We start from the raw sequence: 21,027 nt of genomic DNA on the forward strand, positions 1-21,027 counted from the left end.
CTTGTAGACCAGGCTGGCCTCGAACTCACAAAGATCCTCCTGCCTCTGCCTCCCAAGTGCTGGGATTAAAGGCGTGCGCCACCACCGCCCGGCAAGTTATACATTTTCTAATGCTAGAGAAAAACTAGAAACTGTCAGGGTGCTATAGTCAAGAGAATAAAACAATTGGGATATACAAGTGGCTGAATGCTTGCCTCATACTCTGAGGCTTTGGATCTCTAAAGCAGTCTATAAGAGTAACATGGGCTGGAGAGATGCTCAGCTGTTAAGAGTGCTGACTACTTTTCCAGAGATACTAAGGTCAGTTCCAGGAACCACATGGTGGCTCACAACCATCTATACTGGGATCTGATGCCCTCTTCTGGCATAAAGGCATACATGTAGATAGAGCACTCATATACATAAAACAAATAACCTTTTTTTAAAAAAAAAAAAAAGAATAACATGATTTTAATCCAAACCCTAGGTGAAATATACTTTTAGTTATTACAAGAATTTGATATTTTTGACTTGTAAAAGAAATGCCAGGCAGTTTTGGAAAATAAAAGAGAGCAGAGAACTACCCCTTCAACTGCTCTGAATTAGTGGTTGCCCCATTCTGTGTAGAGCTTGTGCCTTGCTCCACCATCTTGGCTGACTGCTTTGTTGTAGGGCTGAAGATATGTATCAACATCCCAGGTCTCTCTTGGACTGGATTCTGCAACACATTTCTGCCCACTTTACGTGTGAACACACAAAAAATATAGCTCCACACATTGCCAAGTGTCCACTGGTCTCAGTAGAAATAGGGGTTCAACTGTCTCTGGCTGGGATTTGAAGGGATAATCCTACACACTGAAGTGTTCTAGGTCTGGGACTGAGCTGGCTTCAGGCTTCATGGAATTGTGAGGGTTGTATCTATGTTCTAAAATTGAAACACTATAATAAACAAAAGCTACTTACCTTAGAGTATTTGGCTTTTGCTTCTAGAGGAAGAGAGTAGGTAGCCAAGGGGAGGCAATGGACCAGGAACAGAAAGCCAAGAGTTAGTATCTTGATTGCAGACAAAAAGCTGCCAGGGTGAACTGAAAGTGGGGTGTGGCCCTAAACTCTCAAAACCTGCCTTCAGTGACTGGCTTCCTCCAGCAAAAGGTCCCATCACCTCCTCCACCAGCAGCTGGGAGCCAATACCTGAGCCTGTGGGGACACTTCTTATTCAAACCACTACAGTTCTTAAAGTTTATTAAAATCATGGGCTTGTGCACTTGTACAGTTCTACTTACTATGGATGTTCATTACAACTTAAGTTATTAAATATTATACATGCAAGGGATGGTGAAGTTTAAAACAGGTCTCCATTAAAGGGGGGGAGAATTCAAGTAGCATGCTGCCTTAAAGAAGGGAACAAAAGTCCCTGTCTTCTGTGGGGGAAAAGGTTTCAGGGTAGGAAAGTACACCTGAGTTTGGCCAAGTTTTTCAACTAAGAATCCTGAGACCAAGAGTCATTAATTTGTCCCAAAGCACAGAATGGGGTATTGATGTGGCAGAGCTAGACCAGGTCTCAGTTGTAGGCTCTGCCCCCAGTACTTGCTCCTGTTTTTAACATGGAGCAAACATGGCAATTAAAGAAAGGTTTGTTGAGCAGCCAGTCTCCTCCTGCCTGTTGTTGCCTCTGTGGACTCTGGTTGATCTCTGCCTCACCAACAGATGTCACTGCAGTCAACAGTAGTTAGTAACAGAGCCTGTGAAGAGCTTTGAGAATGCTCACTGCCTAGCAGGCAGCATGAGGAGCTTCTGCCAGCGTCTGCTAAATACATCAGCTTAATACATCAGCTTATATATGCTCTCCTTTTTAGCTTTGATAATGCAAAATGGAGGGGAAATATAAGACTACAGGTTAAGATTAAATGTTTTAGTTTTATAGAAATGATTTTATTTCCTATATAGTTAACTTCCTTTTATGGACTTTACCTATTTATAATTAAGTGAAATAAGTAGGGTTTTTTTTTTTTTTATCCTAGCTGTATGATTAGGCTCTGGCAATACTGGTTTCCTATTTTAGCTTTTTTTGAAAATGTTCTAAGCTTCAGCCGTTGCTGTAATTCGTGTGAATTTAACAAAAGTGTAAATTTAGAAAGGGTATTGTTGAATACCTCTGAGCTGCATTTAAATCGTCCTGCATGTTCTTGACTTTTTCCCACTTGACTCATGGTGCAGGAACCACAATAATTATTTTTTATCTACAGTTTATACAGAAAATTTTGTATCTGTAGTCTGTCCAACACTGAAGTGATTGACAGATTTGGAATGTAATATAAATGACAGACATATTTAGGTGTGCTGGTCAGAGCTGGGCAAGATAGCATGGATGAAGCAGCTTTAGCTTTTTGATCTGTTTCTTTGTTTTTTGTTTTTTTTTTTTTTTAACAGTTTCTATAAATTACTTTCTCCCTCACCCCCACCCCCGTCTTAAGTTTTTTTCTCAAAGCTAGCCTGTATTTAAAATGTCAGAGACACTAATGAATCTGATTGAAGCATTGCAGTTTAAGCCAATTGCTTTGTGACAAACCTGATTTTGTGCTAGAAGAGATGACTATTCTGAACTGGGGGCAGGCCCAAATCTATAACTCCTTTTAAATTGCACTGGGAAGATCCTGTCCCCCAAAGTACTGCTTTTCAGCAGGAAAATGAGACATTAGCATGATAACAGTTGAAGCCAACCACAAAACAAACAGTTGCATTTCTATTGCCTCCTGATCTGAAATAGAGCTATCTTCCCTGTGTAAGCAGGGTGACTAGTGTCACAGCCTGCAGTATGCAGTCCCTATGTGAGCTGGGTGACCGATGTCACAGCCAGCAGCGTGCAGCTTCTGAGGATCTGACTGGAGAACCAGGGATTTTTTTTGCCTCTCCCCGGCAGACTTCTCCGGGCAGCTTTCTCCTACTGGCAGATGTGGCTGTTAGCTTGAGGGAGAGATTGAAATTAGCTTAATTGATTGTTTCTTATGATAGAAACAGACTGATAGGTTGCCTTTAAAAAGAATAAAATCTGAGAAAAAAAAGAAAAAAGGCCCAAGGTCGTGAGAAGAGAGAAGAGAGAAGGTCGTGGGGAGAGTGGAGTTGCTTCCAGCATTGACTGTCAGGAATGCAGAAGCCCTGAGCACTCCTGCAGCATGGTCCACGGGGGGTTCCCAGGTAAGACTTCTGTTGCCGATGAGATCTGCAGGTCTTGCTGAATGCAGTCAGATGCTGTTTTAATGCTGGTGCAAAATCTCGGTTCAGAGATCTTAAGCAGTAAGTAAGCTAAGGCTCTTGAGTGAGGGCGCTTAGGCATGTGCAAGGTAGATGCATGCTGGACGAGCCTCAGAGTCCCTTCCATAGGTGTCGTGGCCGGACCGTCCCTAGGATGTGTCTGGAAAGTAAGGCAGTTTATCAGACTGTCAAGAATTAAGAGTGCTTTCTGCACCAGAATCCTTAACACGCTGGGCATGCAGAATCCTTGCCTTTCAGCATCAGGACTGAGAAAGTAGATCTCCTGGACATTTATTAACATTATTGCTGCTATTTGTGGCTTCACTGTGATGAAAAGGCAAAGGCATTTACATTAGAAAGCGGGTATTCTGATTAATTTTAAAGCTGAGCAGTCAGCATTTTAGACGCAGATGAAAGCAGAATGTCACTAAGGAGGCAGCAGCACACAAAAGGCTGTGTTTTCTAAACTGTAAATAGTCCCTAAATACTATTGATCATAGTGACTGGCCTCTGTCATCTGAGACTGCAGCTTTGATTCATTAGGTGTGGGGACTCAGCCTCTGCAAGCATCACCAGCAACTTCTTGTTAAATATACATTCTGCCTCTCAATAGCATAAGCTTCTGTTGACTTTTTAAAAATTAATGTGTTAGAACTAGAGCATCTTTTTAATCCAGTTAAGATGTGAGCTCTTTAGAACCAATAAGGGTCTTCTTAAGTACCTTTGTCTGAGTCAGTTTTACTCAGAGTCTGATACAATGTGACTTTATTTTCATGTTCGGCAGAATGACTCAAACTAGGTTTGCTCCTGCACCAGCAGGACATACGCAGCAGTCCCGATTTAAGCGAGCGAGCCTTATTCCTGGCTATTCTCTCAAGATAACCGACTGAGCGTGAACTTTGCTCTTTGCCGCAGCATCACTTCTGGGCTTTTTGCTGTGACCTATTATTCAGTCTGCTTATTTAGTCTCTAGGAAATAGTTGAGCTGTTAAACAGATGCGTCACAGCTGCCCCACAGGGACAACTGTCTTCATTGTGTTTTTCTGTTCTGCAGCTAGAATTGCTTTCTGGTAGCTAATTGTCATCTTTTCAGGAGTCTCTTCAAACTGTGGGGATGACCTAGAACCTGGTGGAGCGAGGTGCTTCGCTCTAGACTCCTTAAGCCATTGGCTCGTTGTGTTTGTATTTCAGGTTCTCAGTTTTTGTTTTCGCTTTTGTTTTGTTTTATTGGGCTTTTTATTGTTTTTCTTTAGATCAATCCAAAGAATAAATACATTTAAATCTCTTCACTACCCTGAAGTTGCTATTGTCCATGCTTCAAAGCCCTGGTAAACCCTTAAAAGTTGTCATAGCAGTTTTCTGGAAACTGCATTATGTGGTTGCAATAATTAGGGATTTTTATGTCCTTTGCATTTAATCAAAATAATATATGAACTCAACTTTCAAACTGTGATTAGCTACAAAGGCATGTTATAGTGGAGCATGTGTGTGCTGTGTGTTTTGTTCATAGAGCTTCTGCTCAGGATTAACTGGTCATGATTTATATGGTAAATATCTTCAACATTTAAAAAAAATTCCTGTCTTTATACATTTAACTCCAAATTCATTTTTTAAAGATTTGTTTATTCTTGTATTATCTGTATATATGTGTGCCTGCATGAGTTTATGTGTTCCATGTACCTGCAGGTACCCAGCAGAGTCACAAAAGGTTGTCAGTCACCTGATAAAGGTGCTAGAAACCAAATCTGGGTCCTCTACAAGAGTAATAAGCACTCTTAATCATTGAGCCATCTCTCTAATTCCAAAGTCTATTTATAGCTAATGACATAGTGTTCATTGTTTCTGCACTCAGTTAATTTTACATGTGTATATTTATTTGTTTGTTTGTTTGTTGATATTTTGTATGGAGTCAGGCTGTTGTGTTAAACAGACTTAAGCATGATACACTGTCTAACATGATCCTGTCTAAAAATAGGAAAGTGTGTGTGAGTCAGGAAAGGTGTGCACGCTTATCATTGCAGTATTTGAAATCTAGTGCGAAGATTGTTGTGACTTTGAGAGTAGGTGAGACAGAGAAACTGAGAGCAGGAGAGGTTGAGGGAGGAAGGGAAGAAAGGGAGAGAGGGAACAACAGCAACAGAGCAGAAAGCGCACCAAGAGCAAAGAAGCACTGGAAGCAGGGCCAGTGGGAGGGAAAGGAGAGAAACTGAACAAGTTGCTTCTCAAACTGTAGTCTAAAGTTTACAAGTTCAATATTTTCTGAACTAGAAATTACAGTTGTAGCTAACCTAATGAGCTTGTATATCAGAACACTGAAATAGACTTTCTAGTTTCATTTATTTCCTTTTTAAAATATGTTTACTGTATACTCTGCTAAATGCTTCACACATTTTATTTTCTTTTAGTTTCTCATATAGTTTAATGCATTATTGGTTTTATTTGAAAGGTGAAGTGTATATGACTCCATTGTCTGTTTTTAACAAGTTTAATTGTGCACATTTCCAAATAACCCGTTCTGTTTGCCAAGTCAAATGGGCAACTTTTTTCTTAGTTGGTAATGTGGTTTTTTGTATCTGTTCATTGGACAAACATGCCATCCTAAAGCTTGCTGACATTCTGAGAAAATAGCCTCTGCATTCTTCAGCACTCCACACTTTAATAGTGAAGGTTCCTACTCAAGCCGATGAGACTGAATTGGGAGGATTACAGTAATGGAGGCGTGCCAGGAGCTGAAGGGTGCACCTCACTGAGGCACAGCATGAGCCAGACCTCCCTCTCGGCACCAGCAGATTTTTCTTCCTCTATTGACAAATTAGTGCATTCAGAGAAGTAGCGGGTCTCCTGATACTAGCAAGCAGGAAATGGGTGAGTTGGTAAAAAATGGAAATGTTTAGGTAAAATTTGGAAAAATTGTACTTTGTGTCATTTCTTATTTCCATGTTTGTCCTGGTTGAGATGGGTGATATTCATATTTTATTCAGTAGTATCTTGAATTGCATTTGGGTCTTAGCTCAGTAGTTTTTATGCCTGCTTCAGGTACTCAATATCTTGCAGTATCTGCTGTCTCAAATCTTAACAAATCTAGTCCAGATGCAGGCACATCCTGGGAATGGGAATTCTCACCATCTCATGAAACAAAGATCTTGCAGTATACAACATTCTAGGGGAGACTGACTGATGTCTAGAGGGCTGGCTTCCTACCTGAGTCGTCTTGAGGAGACTATGATGCTTCTTCGTTTGTTTATTTATTTATTTTTTTAAAAAAAGAAAGAAAGAAAGGGTAGCCCATTCTGGACTGGACCTCACTATGTAGCCCAGGTCGAACTTGTATCAATCTTCCTTCTAGATGTGGGAATCTCAGACATGAGCTACCAGCTTCTTTATGTCTGCCTGGATAAAGTATGCCTGTATTCTATGTCACCTGTGGCTGCTGCTCCATGTTGTGTGGAACTGCCAAAGCCTTCTTTTCATGGTCATTGCTTTGCTTCTTCAAATATCAGGCGTTGTGTTGTATTTTAATAACTTGTAAGCTATTTAGTCCCCTGTTTTGATTTTTTTTTTTTAAAAAAGTGACATTGTGGTAGGTAGATAATCTGGATTGCAGGGTAACAGAATCTGTGGTAACTTCCTGTTCTGCAGCCCCCTGAGATCTGCAATATGTTTTCTTAAGTTTGATTACTACTTCCCTTGAGAACACGGTGTCTGAGGCTTGTAATGCTGTGCTGAGATTAGCTGTGTAGGTTTTTTTTTTTTTCTTACAATAAGAGTGTAAGTTATTGTCTTCAGTCTTTCTGCATGTATGTTGTTCCTTTCTTTTTTTGCAACTCAAAAGTTACAGAACCTATCAGTGAAGAGAACAGTTTTCAAAGTATGGCCCACTAACCTCTGTAGGAACATTTTACTTCTATTTTGGATTTCATGAAAGGAGGGTCACAAACATTGAAGAAGCTAAATAAATGGCTCACTAGCCCAGGAACAGGGTCCTAGGTAAAGAGGACAAGTGGGTGTGACAACCTGCAGACCGTAGGGTGTAATTATTATAGATAATCCACAGATGGGGGACCTGGGATTTTGAAACGGAAGTGAAGCCCAGGAAGGAAGTAGGACCATTATCAGATGTGCTTCAGGGCATTTGACTATAGGCTCCTTAGCGATCTGAGCTCAGAATTGCTAAGGTTTTCTTTCACATTGCACATGAAACATCCTAGGAAGGCTAATCAAAGGCAGTCCAAAGGTTTTCAGTGAAACTGGAGAAGTGGGTTAAGGCCCATATCCAGACCCCAACCCCACACGCTTCTGGCTTGGCTTTGGTGAAGAAGCTGAGCACTCAGGACTCAGACCTGGAGATTTAGAATATTGGATGGCCTGTGCTCCCCTAAAGCACTCAGAAATTCACTCTTGAGAGTCTAGATACAGGCCTTCACCATGTCTGCAGGTAATTCTTCAAACCAGACAGCAGGACTTTGTCCTATGAGCACCTTCTTGACTAATGCTGGGTGGTGCTAGTAACATAGAATTCTACTAAAGTTTTTTGGGTTTTTTTTGTTTGTTTGTTTGTTTTGTTTTGTTTTGTTTTGTTTTGGATTTTTTGAGACAGGGTTTCTCCGTAGTTTTTTGTTGTTGTTGTTGTTGTTGTTGTTCCTGTCCTGGAACTAGCTCTTGTAGACCAGGCTGGCCTCGAACTCACAAAGATCCACCGGCTCTACTAAAGTTTAAACAAAGATGACCTGCCTGGAAAGGGTAAAATATATTCAGTGTCCCATCCTCAACATCTGAAGGCCACAGTCCTACATGAGTTAACTGCGTGCTCTCTGGACATCATGTAGCATTGATGTGTTGGGGATGTAAAAGTGAGTGGTACCTGGTTCTGTTTGAGTGCCTGTCCTCTGAGGGAGATAGCTTTTAATACTTTCCCACCAGGCAGGAAAAGCATGGCTTCAAGAGCTCAAGCTAACATTTTGAATCCATGACTTATGTAGAATATGGGCCTGTCATCTATAACCTAGTATTTGGAAGAGTTCACTTAGTTCCTCCCAGCCTCCAGAGTTTCTTCTGTCTAGGAGAGACTATAGAAGTATTATTACATGAGGTCACTTATTTGAAGGTAACTATGTAGCATAGTTATATTATAATCTGGAGTTGGAATTGCTCCTAAGATTTTAGATTGGTGTCAGATAGCTGCTTCCAGCCTTCCTTTCTCCTTGGCTGTGCCACTCACTTCTTCCTCTGAGGTCCAGCCCCTCTTTGTCTTTTCTTTTTCTTGTGAGGCTAGCACTTGGTCAGGGATGTGTAAAATCCTGTCCTGGCCTCTCCCATCTGCTGCTTTCAAGGTGGGATCTGGTAAAGCTGTTATCTTTGTGTCTGAAAGAAATATTGCAAAAGAAAAAAAAAGTTAAAGCTCAAAGCATGGCCATAAAGGCTCTAAAGCTTTACAACTGTGCACAGTACCAGCCCCTGAGCTCGCTGCATCTGCTGCTCTGCGGGACGGGTGTGGGTGACAGGCAGCATCTGCTGGCTCTGACAGTTTCTGGTATCTGTTTTGTGTCATTGTCAGAATCCTAGCTGCCGGATGTTCAGAATATAATCGTTTTTGCTAGGTTTTCAGGTATGTGGGAAAAATGTCTCTTCCCTTAGGGAGTCTTTATGTGCAGCTTGTGTTCTCCTTCCTGACTTATTGTTATTTACATAAATGGAGACCTAGGTCACAACAGAACCCGAAGTACAGTATTAAGGCTTCCCTTCTTAAAATGGGTACTCTTTTGTTGTAGAAAGAGTATATATAATTTACCACTAAACACCCTTTTCACGTATATGGTTTCATAGGGGTTAGCGATTTATTTTATTATGTGTTTGTGTGTGTGTGTATGTGCACGTGTACTGTGCATGCATAAAGATCAGAAGACACCTTGCAAAGTTGGTTCTATCCTTCCACAGTGGTTTCCAAGGATTGAACTAAGGTTATCCGGCTTGGTGGCAAATGCTTCTTACCCGTGGAGGCGCATGGAGTCAGCTGTTTGCACTAGTGCAGACCAGCTCTTCGGAACATTTTCACCCTCCTAAACTGAAGCTCTGTATGATTAAACAGCAATGCTTTTCCTCCTATCCCTAACCACCATTGTATGTCCTGTTTCTGTGATTATGGCTATACCCCATTAACGGGAATCATACAAGATTTGACCTTATGTGACTGCCTTGTTTTATTTAGCACAGTGTCATCAGGGTTCATATATATTATAATATACGACAGGCTTTTCCTCATTTTAAAAGCTGCATGGTATTTCACTGTGTATATACATAACGTGTAATTATCCATTCGTTCACTGGTAGACATTGGGGCTTCTTCCAGCTCTTGACAGTTGTGCTGGACACTGCTATGAATGAAGGTATAGATCTCTTTAAGACCTGATTTTAAGTCTTTTGGATGTGAATTGAGATTGCTCAATAAGATTCTCACACCATATGTATCTTTTTTTTTAAGATTTTATTTATTATGTATACAATACAGTGTGCTGCCTTCATGTATGACTGCAGGCCAGAAGAGGGCACCAGATCTCATTGTAGATGGTTGTGAGCCACCATGTGGTTGCTGGGAATTGAACTCAGGACCTCTGGAAGAACAGTCAGTGTCCTTAACCTCTGAGCCATCTCTCCAACCCCCACCATGTGTATCTTTTATAGCTGCCATTCAAGAGAAATACTAATTGACTGTGGCTTCAACTCGTATTCGGTCATGCTTAGTAATGCCGAGCATGTTCCCACACGCATCCTGGCAATTGTATATCATTTTGTAGCATTGTCTCTTCATGTCCTTTGCTCATGTTTAAAGTGAGTTGTTTCATTTTACAGTGTATATCCAAGATATATATAAACCACTTATGGAGTATGTTCAGCTTGTGGCTTTTCAATCTCTTGATGAATGAAAGTTTAATTTTGCTATTGTCCCCATTTGTCTATATTTTTTCATCATATTCAAGAAATTATTACAAAATCCAGGTCATGAAGCTTTGCCTTATTTCCTTCTAAAAATGCTGTAATATGGGGAATGGAGCTTCTTTACCTGACTCTATTTAAAAGATAAAACAAGCACAAAAACCTTTCAGGCCACAGTAAAATTCCCAGTTCCCCACCCCCTTTCCCCCCACCCCCATGCCTGTCCTCTGCTGGAGCATGTCTGCTGTGATAAATCAGTTACTCTGCTGCATGCTCACTGTACCACCCTGAGGTTTGCATCTGAGTTGCTTGCACTGTTTCATGTCCCACAGTTTTTGACAGAGATTCAGTGGAATCTGATCACATCTGCCCAAGGAGTGCCCACGTGACAGTGCCACTGACCTAAAGGTCCTCTGCAACACCTACTCATTCCTTCTGTCCCTGTTAGGGGTTAAGTTTTAATTGAGAGTACTTTACCTATTCAAAAGATATCACCATCAAAGTTTTCAGTCACTTGGTTTCATATTCAATAACATAGAAATTTAAGAAGGATTACCTTCATTTTCTTCCTGTCAATCTTTGTTAACAAAAGCTTCAGAACCACAAAACTGTCCTTAGGAAAATTGCCATCTCCTTTGCCCCCTCCTCAAGCACAGCAGCTTTTGTTCTTATGACGGTGTTTGAACTGTTTTATGAAGCCTGTGGGTGAAAACAGACAAGATTCCCATTTAACTCATTACCAGACTGAGGCTGGACTAAGTAAATGATCTGCCCAGGGTCTCTTGTCTAAGAAATAAAGTGAGGTTCTTAACCCCGACTGCAGTTCCTCCCCACAGTTCCACATTAACGCTCCGAGGCCTCAAAACTGTATGAACACACCCATGCCCTTTGCGACAGTAAGGAGACCATGGTGGTGGCTGCTTTCTTCACCTGAGGTCTCTTTATGAGCTTTTTGTTTCAGAAATGTTGGCACTCAAGCTCAAGACTCTACGTGTGGAAGGAACGCGCTGTACCACTGCGCCATACCCCCAGCTCTGTTGAAAACCTCATAGAAACTCAGAGGCCATGAGATAAAATTGTTAAATACAATTATTTATTATTGTTTAGTGTTATTTGAATGAAATAAATTATGTTTAGGTCACATTATAGCAAATGATAAAATTTATTTTTCCCATTAAACTAATTTTAAAGGACTCATGGGATGTTTTTTGTCACTGTGTAAGAATTTCTGTGTAACCTTCTGCCTGTTAGTTAAACTCTCAGTCTGTTTACTCTTGTGTAAAATAAAGACAGTTATAACAATAATTTTAAAACATGCTATGTAATTAAAACTGGTTTAATGGAGATTTTAGGAGCTCTGTAGGAGGTAAGGAAAGCTGTATCTGCTGAGGGAAAAAACTTCATGAACTGGTAGGTAGGAGAGGCACCGTGCTGAACTCTTTAGGTCTTTAACAAGTCCACTAGCTCCTTGGGCTGGAAAAGGGATGAAGATGTAAAGTTAACTACTTTGTAAGAAGCTAATAGGTACAATGTAGCAAAATGGAATTTGACAAGTAGCTTTTTCTTTAACTTTACCATGTATCTTTTAATAAAGGTCTTTGACCCTAAAGTTTGTTTCTAAATAATAAACATGTGAATGACTCAAAAAAGACATCATTACTATTTTAATCTTTCTAGACTTACTCATTGCAATAGGAGAGAGACAGAGAGACAGACAGAGAGAGGGAGAGAGAGAGAAAGTTACTGTAAGGTTAAAAAACTCAAGGCATTGGGCTGGAGAGATGGCTCAGTGGTTGAGAGCATTGCCTGCTCTTCCAAAGGTCCTGAGTTCAATTCCCAGCAACCACATGGTGGCTCACAACCATCTGTAATGAGGTCTGGTGTCCTCTTCTGGCAGGCAGGCATGGAAGGAATGTTGTATACATAATAAATAAATATTAAAAAAAAAAAACTCAAGGCATGTCCAGCATGATGGCACTTGGGAGGCAGAGGCAGGTAGGTCTCTGTAGGTTTGAGACCAGCCTGGTCTACATAATGAATTCCAGTACTGCAGATCCTGTCTAAAAAAAAAAAAAAAAAACCCACAAAACTCAGGCCTTGTATGAGTGCTTGGCAAAATACTGTACCATTGAGCTGTATCTTCATTCCTAATAAGAATTTTTTATTTACTTGTAACCTATGTTTTGATCAGTATAGGTACTAAAGAATTTCTATATAATTTATATATTTATGGTGCACCTGCCTATATTGTTCAGAGGTAGTTTCTTCCCTGCTGGTGCTAACAATGATCGACTAATGACAGCTCAACCGAGCCCTGCTGCATCTCAGCTGGAATTTGTCTTCCTTCCTCTCTGAACCTTATTCCAGCAGTTTTCTGAAATTATACTGTGTACATGGCCTGATTGCAAGTACATGCGAAGAGAAGAGTTGGCTTCTGTTTTCTGTCACTATGGGGCCAGGTCACTTGGCAGATACCACATTATAATTCTTTTCTACTTGCGTCTACACTTTAATTATCTGAAACTATCATTTTCCCTCCTCCAGAAAATATAATTAAACACCTACTGCTGTCGGTGCCAGTGCAGTGACAATGAACTGATGCCCACAGGGACTTTGGCTAAGCAGCTTTGCATGAGGCCTTGACTGGAAACAGAGTCTACCCTGTTCTTCCACCTTGCTGCTGTGCTCTAATCGCAGGGTCTTTGCAGCACAATATTCCTATGGTGACTTAAACAAACAAACAAAACCCACCCCTGTTTTGAAGTGCACAGTGTAACACAAACGATTGTAAAGAATGCTTTTTAAATTGTATTCTGTTTTTCTCAGTGCTGTTCTCCAATTGAAAGTGTTTTTGGTGGTTTCTCATACTTGGCTTGGGTCTTGTTTTCAGTCAACTCTACCACTGACCCACATCCCAGCCCAACAATAGTCTACAGAGGTCTACTAAAATAATATAATAAAGGCAACTCCTTTGTCCAGTCTCCAGAAAGTGACAGTTTGTAGATTTGACAGAGAAGCCAGACAGCAGTGAAAATGGAGCCCACTTCAGCTGCTCCAGGGACAGTAATTTTGGAAATGGTGTAGTGAACTGTTGCTCTGGCAGCAACCCCTCAGGGCACAGAGTGTAGCGGGAAGCCTGCGCACATGAACATGGATGTCTATGTTGCTTTCTTCCCTACTGAGGTGGATATACTTCCCCTCAGGACTAGCCTGATTCATGTTGCTTTCACTGTAAGATGGTCAATGAACCTGTGTTTGTCTTTGTAGATTGATCATTTGTCAACTATCTCCCCCACTGCATGACTGCCTCAGAGCGTCTCCACATCTCTCCTTACCAGAGGGCTTTCGCTGAGTGCTCAGTCTCGCAGCCTGAAATAAGAAAGAAGGAGCTGGGCCGAGACCTGTGGAAGTGAGAAGCGAAGATCGCCCACCTGTACCTTCAGTTCTGACTGACCCAGTTGCCTTAGTCTTGAGACTCATAGTAGTAATACTGACTTGACTTGAGGAATTTTGGATTCTGTTACTCAATATACCCTCTGTTGTGATTAAGCTCTCAGACCTTCAGTGTCCTTGATTTCAAGGTCTGGTCTGGCTTCTTTGTCTCTCCAAACTAAGTATGGCAGTTAAGAGGTTAGGTACTGACTGTACACGTTGGATCACTGTCTGCTGTCACATGACTAAAAGAGCCCGTGGTACTGAAACTTGCAGTGTTTTTGACAGTATCTAATTCAAGCTTTACTCTTTCTTTTAATACACCCCATAGTAAGTAGCATAGTAACTGTTACAGAGTTGGCATTCAGACCTTTTAATGAAAACTAGAGTCAAGTTACTTATTACTATGTCTTCTTAAATTACTTTTGCTTTCTTTCCCTAGATATCGTTAATCCAGTTTGTATCCATTTCCTGTCACTCTTAGGTGCATAGTTAGGTCCTGCTAAATGGCCAGGTGTCCTATTTTTTTTTTCTCCCTAAGCCATCCTTCCCACTCCAAACACTACTAAAAGCATTCAAACCATCTCTACGCTAGGTTTGGAACTTCTCGAACACCTGGCCGTCACTGTAGTTCCAGAGTTGTCTTTTCCATTCCTAAGCTCCCAGCAGCCAGGCAGCCATTGTCTATTATTGTCTATTGTTCGTACCCTAAGTCAGCCATTGTCACCTCTTGTGCTTCTCCGAGCATCCCCTCAGTTTCCTTGCCAGCCTTCCCATTCCCGTACTCAGACATGCCGACAGCTCACAAACCGTATTACTATTGTCTTTCTCATTTTCTATTAAAATATACTAATTTTGCCTCTTTTTCCTCATCACTCCAGTTTTTCTCTTGATCTTTCTGTGCCCTTTTTCTTTCTTTCCCCCTCCCCCAATTAAGTCCCTCTCCCTCATCAGCTTGAAGAGCCATCAGGGTTCCCTGACCTGTGGGAAGTCCAAGGACCGCCCACCTCCATCCAGGTTTAGTAAGTTGAGCATCCAAACCGCCCAGGCCCCCCCAAAGCCAGCACGTGCAGTAGGATCAAAAACCCATTGCCCTTGTTCTTGAGTTCTCTGTAGTCCTCATTGTCCGCTATGTTCAGCAAGTCCGGTTTTATCCCATGCTTTTTCAGACTCAGACCAGCTGGCCTTGGTGAATTCCCGAAAGAACATCCCCATTGTCTCAGAATGTGGGTGTACCCCTCGCGGTCCTGAGTTCCTTGCTCGTGCTCCCCCTCCTTCTGCTCCTGATTTGGACCTTGAGATTTCTGTCCGGTGCTCCAATTTGGGTCTCTGTCTCTGTCTCCTTTCATCGCCTGATGAAGGTTAATATTCAGGGGGATGCCTATATGTTTGTCTTTGGATTCACCTTCTTATTTAGCTTCTCTAGGATTGCAAATTATAAGCTCGCTGTCCTTTAATTATGGCTAGAAACCAAATATGAGTGAGTACATCCCATGTTCCTCTTTTTGGGTCTGGCTTACCTCACTCAGGATAGTGTTTTCTATTTCCATCCATTTGTACGCAAACTTCAAGAAGTTCTTCTTCAACAAATTGTGCTGGCAAAACTGGATGTCAATCTGCAGAAGAATGAAAATAGACCCATATCTATCACCATGCACAAAAATCAAATCCAAATGGATTAAAGACCTCAATATCAGTCTGAACACACTGAACCTGATAGAAGAGAAAGTGGGAAGTACCCTACAACAGATGGGCACAGGAGATCGCTTCCTAGGTACAACCCCAGCAGCACAGACATTAAGGGCATCATTGAATAAATGGGACCTCCTGAGACTGAGAAGCTTCTGTAAAGCAAAGGACACTGTCACTAAGACAAAAAGGCAACCCTTTTTCTTTCTCTTCAAGTGTTTGCCACCGACTGTTAAACTCCAAGTCTCACCCAGAGTCAGATGATAGATGTTCTTTCTGTTTCCCCCAAGTTAAGAAATTCCAGGGGCTGCAGAGATGACTCAGCAAGCACTTAAGAGCACTGCCTGCTCCTCCAGAGGGCCTGTGTTCAATTCCCTGCACTCCCACAGCTGTTTGTAGCTGTCCGTAGCTCCAATTCCAGGGGATCTGGTACCTTCACAGATATACATGCAGGCAAAACATCAATGCACATAAAAAAAAAACAAATAAACAAAGAGCTAAATAAATAAAAAGAAATTCCAAAAGGACATGAATAAGTTAGCTTTTTTCCTTCCTCTAGCTGATAGGAATACGACATGCATCTTTAGTGTGTGGAAGCATACAGGATTTGGAGTGGGGCCCATCCAGGTATTACCCATAGGTCTGCACGGCACTTAGGAGCTGTGCGCTAAGCAGTTTCCAGACCTTGTACTGGCCCCAGTTTCACTGTCTCAAGAACAGTCGTGTGTTGCAGGCTTAGTCAGATGCTTTTGTACTATTGCCTTTCAGTCATGAGGTGTTCAAACATTTGCAACTATGAAAAAAATTGAATTCCCTGCACTGTTTTTCTTAAATATATATAATATATACTGTGCTGGCTAGTGTTATATCAACTTGACTCAAGCACAGGTCAACTTTTAGTCATCTCAAAGGAGGGAACCTCAGCTGAGAAAATGCCTCCATGAGATCTGACTGTAGATCATTTTCTTAATTAGTGATTGATATGAGAGGGCCCAGTCATTGTATACGGGGCCATCCCTGGGCTGGGGCTTCTGGGTTCTATAAAGAAAAAAAAATTAGGCTGAGCAAACTGTGGAGAGCAAGTCAATAAGCAGTGTCCCTCCATGGCCTCTGCATCAGGCTCCTGCCCTGTTTGAGTTCCTTCTCTGACTTCTCCAATGATGGACTGTGATATGAAACTGTAAGCCAAATAAACCTTTCCTCCCCAACTTGCTTTTGGTCATGGTGTTTCATCATGACAACAGGGATCCTAACTAGGACATATACTGTTCTACCTAATTCAATAATAATCAAGTTTTTCTACATTTCCTATATCTACATATTATTTTTCTTTTATTTTTGCATTTCTAGATAGCTTATCAATACAGCTGCTGTGGCACACACCTAGACTCCCTGCCCTAGAGAAGCTGAAGCAAGGGTGTCAGAATTCAAGGCCAGACTGTGGAGACAAGGGAAAAAAAAAAAAAACAAAGAGAGAAAAAACACCATTAATGTACCTAGCACTCTTACTGTTTTTCTCTAATGTATAATCCGCAATCAAATCAGAAATTTTCTGGTTGGTTTGTTTGTATCCAAAGTTTACATATATTTTAAATGAGCATTGAGATATATACTCAGAGAACTGTATTAATTATTACAATTAATATTAACTAATACAGAGAACTAAATTAACTGAATTGCACAGGGCCCTATCCAGTCCATTAAAGAGAGCTTGACAGCATCAAGAACTTCATGCCTTTTTTAGCTAGCTGTTTCTTTTCTGTTTTCAAAGGACACTTCCTCCTTGACATCTAAATCCAGAGATTAATTATGTCTGGTTTTGATTCTGTGCATAAATGGAATCAAGGCACTCACACCTTCCTGTCTTGTTTTGCTCAGCAATGTGTTTCTGATATTCAGTAATGTTGTTCCCTGTGAAGTACTTGCTTTTGCTATATTTCCAGTGTAGCAATGTACAGTGATGTGTGTTGGGGAATAGCCTCAGGTCGTGAGGAATTGAGTCAGTTCAGAGCTTGAGCCCATAGCTAACAGGAATTACTTAGTTCCAGCCTGATTGTTTGCTCCACTTGCAGAAACGATGTTCCCAAGTATGGAAAACAGCGTTCCTTCTTTCCAGTCAAACCACAGAAAATAGCCATAGTTTCCTGGTAGCTACCCTTGTCTCCACCACCTCTAAGCCTGCCCAACTTTCATCCCTCAGAAAGGTTGAGCTCCTCCCTGTTCCAATAAAGCAGTTCCAGCCTGTTGATCGAGTCTGTCTGCTCCTTTGCCTTGTTTTTTCTTGTGTTTGGTTTTTCTACTGTAAGTGGATGTTGTAAAAAGATTCTAATTGATGATTTAGAGCATACCAAGAGGTAACATAGTGTCTAACAAGAAAGGTTCACCTTGAATTTTATTACAAATATAAAGCCTTGTCTTTAAGTTTTCTGTCTGCCTATTATTTGGTTTGGGTTTTATTCATCTAATGGGAAAGTTGTAGATTTCTCTTCTAGTTGAGGCTTCCCCCTACACACACACTGTATGCTGTCTTCAGAAAATAATGACTCTTTCTCAAGTTGGCTCTCTTCATTTTTATTCTTCTAAAATTGTTGTTTCATTTTTATATCTAATAGATTCAATTTCTGAGAGTAAAGGGCATTAAATAATTTTAAACTGTAATACTTTGTAATTCTGCCGAGATTCTCTCACGGGTTCTAGAGGCAAACCCTCTGGGGTGGCCAACTTCAGTCCTCGCTCCCTGTGTCACACTGCGAGTCATTGCTCCACCTGTGCTTGACTTTCCTTACCTGCAAGAATCCTCATAAAATCCAGAGACGTTCAGCTGCCCATGCTGGGAGCAATGTCTACTGCAATAGAGCAACCTGAATATTACTTACTCTTGTGCTTAATGGCTCTGTGCTTTTGTGTTTTGACTGTTAATTTCCCATATAGATTTATATAACAATATCAAGCTTGCATGTTGGAAGAATATTGGCTATACTTTATAGCCCTTTTGTTGTAATTTTAGTTTCTTTATGCTAATGCCTTGTCCTCATTTCCTGTTTGATATGAATATTCACCTGAGATGCTGCACTTGAGCTCACATTTTGCTTCTGATTAGCTTTGGTTTTCTTCCTTCAGATATTTTTACTTCTCAAGTCTGCATGTTCTAACTCAGAAAATTATAAGTTCTTTACTGAAGAAGAAAAAAAGCAACTAGGTTGTTTATCATAACTGGTTTTTAACAAATAACATTATTGTGCTTACTGTGGGGAAAAATGTTTGCAATACTACCCTTGTAACATCAGACTCGTTCTTGGAAGAAGACCAGGCAGCTAAACCATCTGAAACTGCATTGAGTCTTTATTCCAGTGCGGTGAGCATTTGCTATTAAAATACTGGGCAGTGACTTGAATTAAGTATCTTTCCGGGAGAAAGGCTTTGTTACTTAGCAACACCTGATATCTTGTGATGATGACAAAGCACTGCAGGGCCCACTACAGAAATCCTTCTGGCTTCCTGAGACAAGGAAAAGACATCTGATGCTTTAATAGAGAGTTGTGAGCACCTGGAGATTTTGATTTTTCATTTTCTTCTAAATACATTGTCACAGAGTGGAAAATCCATATTTAAAACAAATTTGACCGCTGAGCCGAGCCTCAAGACTATTTTGTCCGGTTAATGCTGCTCCGATGTTCATTCAGGGTGCATGAGTGGGCCTGAGGTAGAGGGAAGAAGGTGACTTATTTCCTCATCTGCTCTCTAGTTAGAGGGGGAAGGGCCTCCAGCTTGTTTGAAATGGGAACCACAGCCACTTTCCTGGCTCTGTAGAAGTGTATAGAGAAAACTGCAGCTTTACATCCATACAGAGTAACAGGAGAAGGAATACAACTTTATTAAATACAGATTCTGTGTGGCATGAGGACTTTTGGGAGGAAATAAGTCCCAAAGAAAGGAATCAACTTAATAAAGAAATGGGTAGACTTGGAGAAGTAAATGGCATCTGTTGCGATGGTGATAAACTGTGGGAATATATCTGTGTGATTCTTCTCTGAAACCTTGTATTTTCAATTAACCGAAGTGCACATGACTCGTGCCTTGCCTTATACCCAGAGGGAGGGTCAGAGAGTGAGCTTCCTCAGCTTCAATGAAGAAGACCCAAGAGGAGTTCTGGTTCCAGTGACCTGTGTGAAGGACTGGGTAGCAGGACTTGCTGTTTCCTGAGCTTCTCTCGGTCTAATTCTCTGGGCCAAGCTGCCATGGTGGGGTGTTGCAGTCTGGGTGCGTCCCAGAGTGGATAGGCAGGGTAACCCCTGCTGCAACTCCTCTTAGAGGACTTAAGGTCTTCGGGGTCACATAGAACACCTGCCTCAGAAAGAAAGATAAAGTAAGAAACGTCTTGAAGGGAGCTTCTTAGCAGCCGCCGTTCCACTTATCAAAGGCAGAGCTGTGGTGTGCTGAACAGATTGCACCTCTTGGGTCCCACAGACCCAACGGAACTCTGGCCAGATTATCTCAGCTACCTGACGGTCGTGCCATCTGTGTGGGAAGGGTTCAGAGGCACAGTGAGTGCCGAGGTCTCTTTCACGGAAGGAGCTATCATGAGAATCTAAGATTTTTAAGCTAAACATAGGATCTCAGACTGAAGGAGAAATCTTAAAGTCTATTTGTCTTGAAAATAACATTGGGTGAATTTAAGATGATTGGTAGAAAATAACTGATTTTAATCTCTGGTTATGCCCAACTTCATATCCTTTTATAAGATTGTTCTTCTAAAGTCTTCTTTATCTGTAAAGCAGAATTCCAGAGTCCAAGCAGGGGGAAAGTGATGTTACATGATCTCTTTCTCTTGTCTCTCTAAGGGATGGGGAAAACATAGCAGCCAATATATCAGAGAAATGGGATCATCTTTTAACCCCCTTAAAGCTGTGAATCTAAAAATAAGTTGTAGAATAATGTAAATTCTGGGTCTGAAAATGTTAGCAGCGAGTCCTGAGCAGGCATTTTGCCGTCCTAGTATTCTTCGTGGTGGACAACAAACTGCACGCTCTTCAAGAATCTTCAGGTTAGGGTGAATTTTATCTTGTTTATTTGGGGGGATTGGCCCCAGAGCCTTGTGTATGCAAAGCACACCCTGGCAATGAGCTTCACCGTCGCATCCCTAATAGAGTGTATTGTAAAAAGCGGAAGATTTATACGATCTGAAGAAAAACCAGAGTATAAGTGTATTGTAAAAGAATATGTCCACATAGTAATTTGTTTTTCTGATGAATTTTGAATATAAGTCTAAAAATGAAATTGTGCTACTTTTAAGTGAAAGAAGCATTCTTTGGAAAAGTCTTCTGATTTTAGGTCTGAAATAGACTGTATACTTTTTTGGGAGCAGTGTTGGAAATGCAGGGCTGAGCAATGAATCTTAGGGCATCCCATGTTTATGCCTTTTAGCAAGTGTAACCTGAACTTAACACACTGCAGGTAAGATGTGAGTATTGGCTTTCAAGCCTAGGACAAATGGCGGAGGTACCTATTTAACATGCCAAAGTAGACCTGGCAGCCAGGCTCTCCCTGCATCCCTCAGTCTCTATACCTGTTACAGGACCTCCACACCCTCACCCCAGATGCATATGGTACTCATTTAACAGTAGGTACTGGCAGCAGTGGGCTGAAAATACCTTTCTGACAGTACTGCAAAGACAGGCACCAGTGCTCTGCCGAGCTGCTATTTGAACTTACTACATCTACTTACAAAACTTAAAAAAAAAAAAA

General features: G+C 41.2%; 1 protein-coding gene across 3 annotated transcripts in view; it reads left to right on the plus strand.

Annotated features, from left to right (window-relative positions):
- Positions 1-21,027, plus strand: part of Patj (PATJ, crumbs cell polarity complex component) — a 317,960-nt gene that overhangs the window by 159,932 nt on the left and 137,001 nt on the right. Inside the window, exon 1 of one of the 3 annotated variants that reach the window (XM_026782090.1) lies at positions 2,787-3,174. The exons of 1 other annotated variant lie outside the window; for it this stretch is intronic. In XM_026782090.1, the coding sequence (XP_026637891.1) occupies positions 3,153-3,174 (22 nt within the window). In that variant the 5' untranslated portion in view covers positions 2,787-3,152. Of the gene's footprint in view, positions 1-2,786; positions 3,175-3,232; positions 3,274-21,027 lie in introns of those variants that run through there. One more of the 3 variants, XM_026782089.1, reaches the window with a different exon arrangement.

The sequence above is a fragment of the Microtus ochrogaster genome, chromosome 10, assembly GCF_000317375.1.
Source record: "Microtus ochrogaster isolate Prairie Vole_2 chromosome 10, MicOch1.0, whole genome shotgun sequence".
NCBI lineage: Eukaryota > Metazoa > Chordata > Mammalia > Rodentia > Cricetidae > Microtus > Microtus ochrogaster.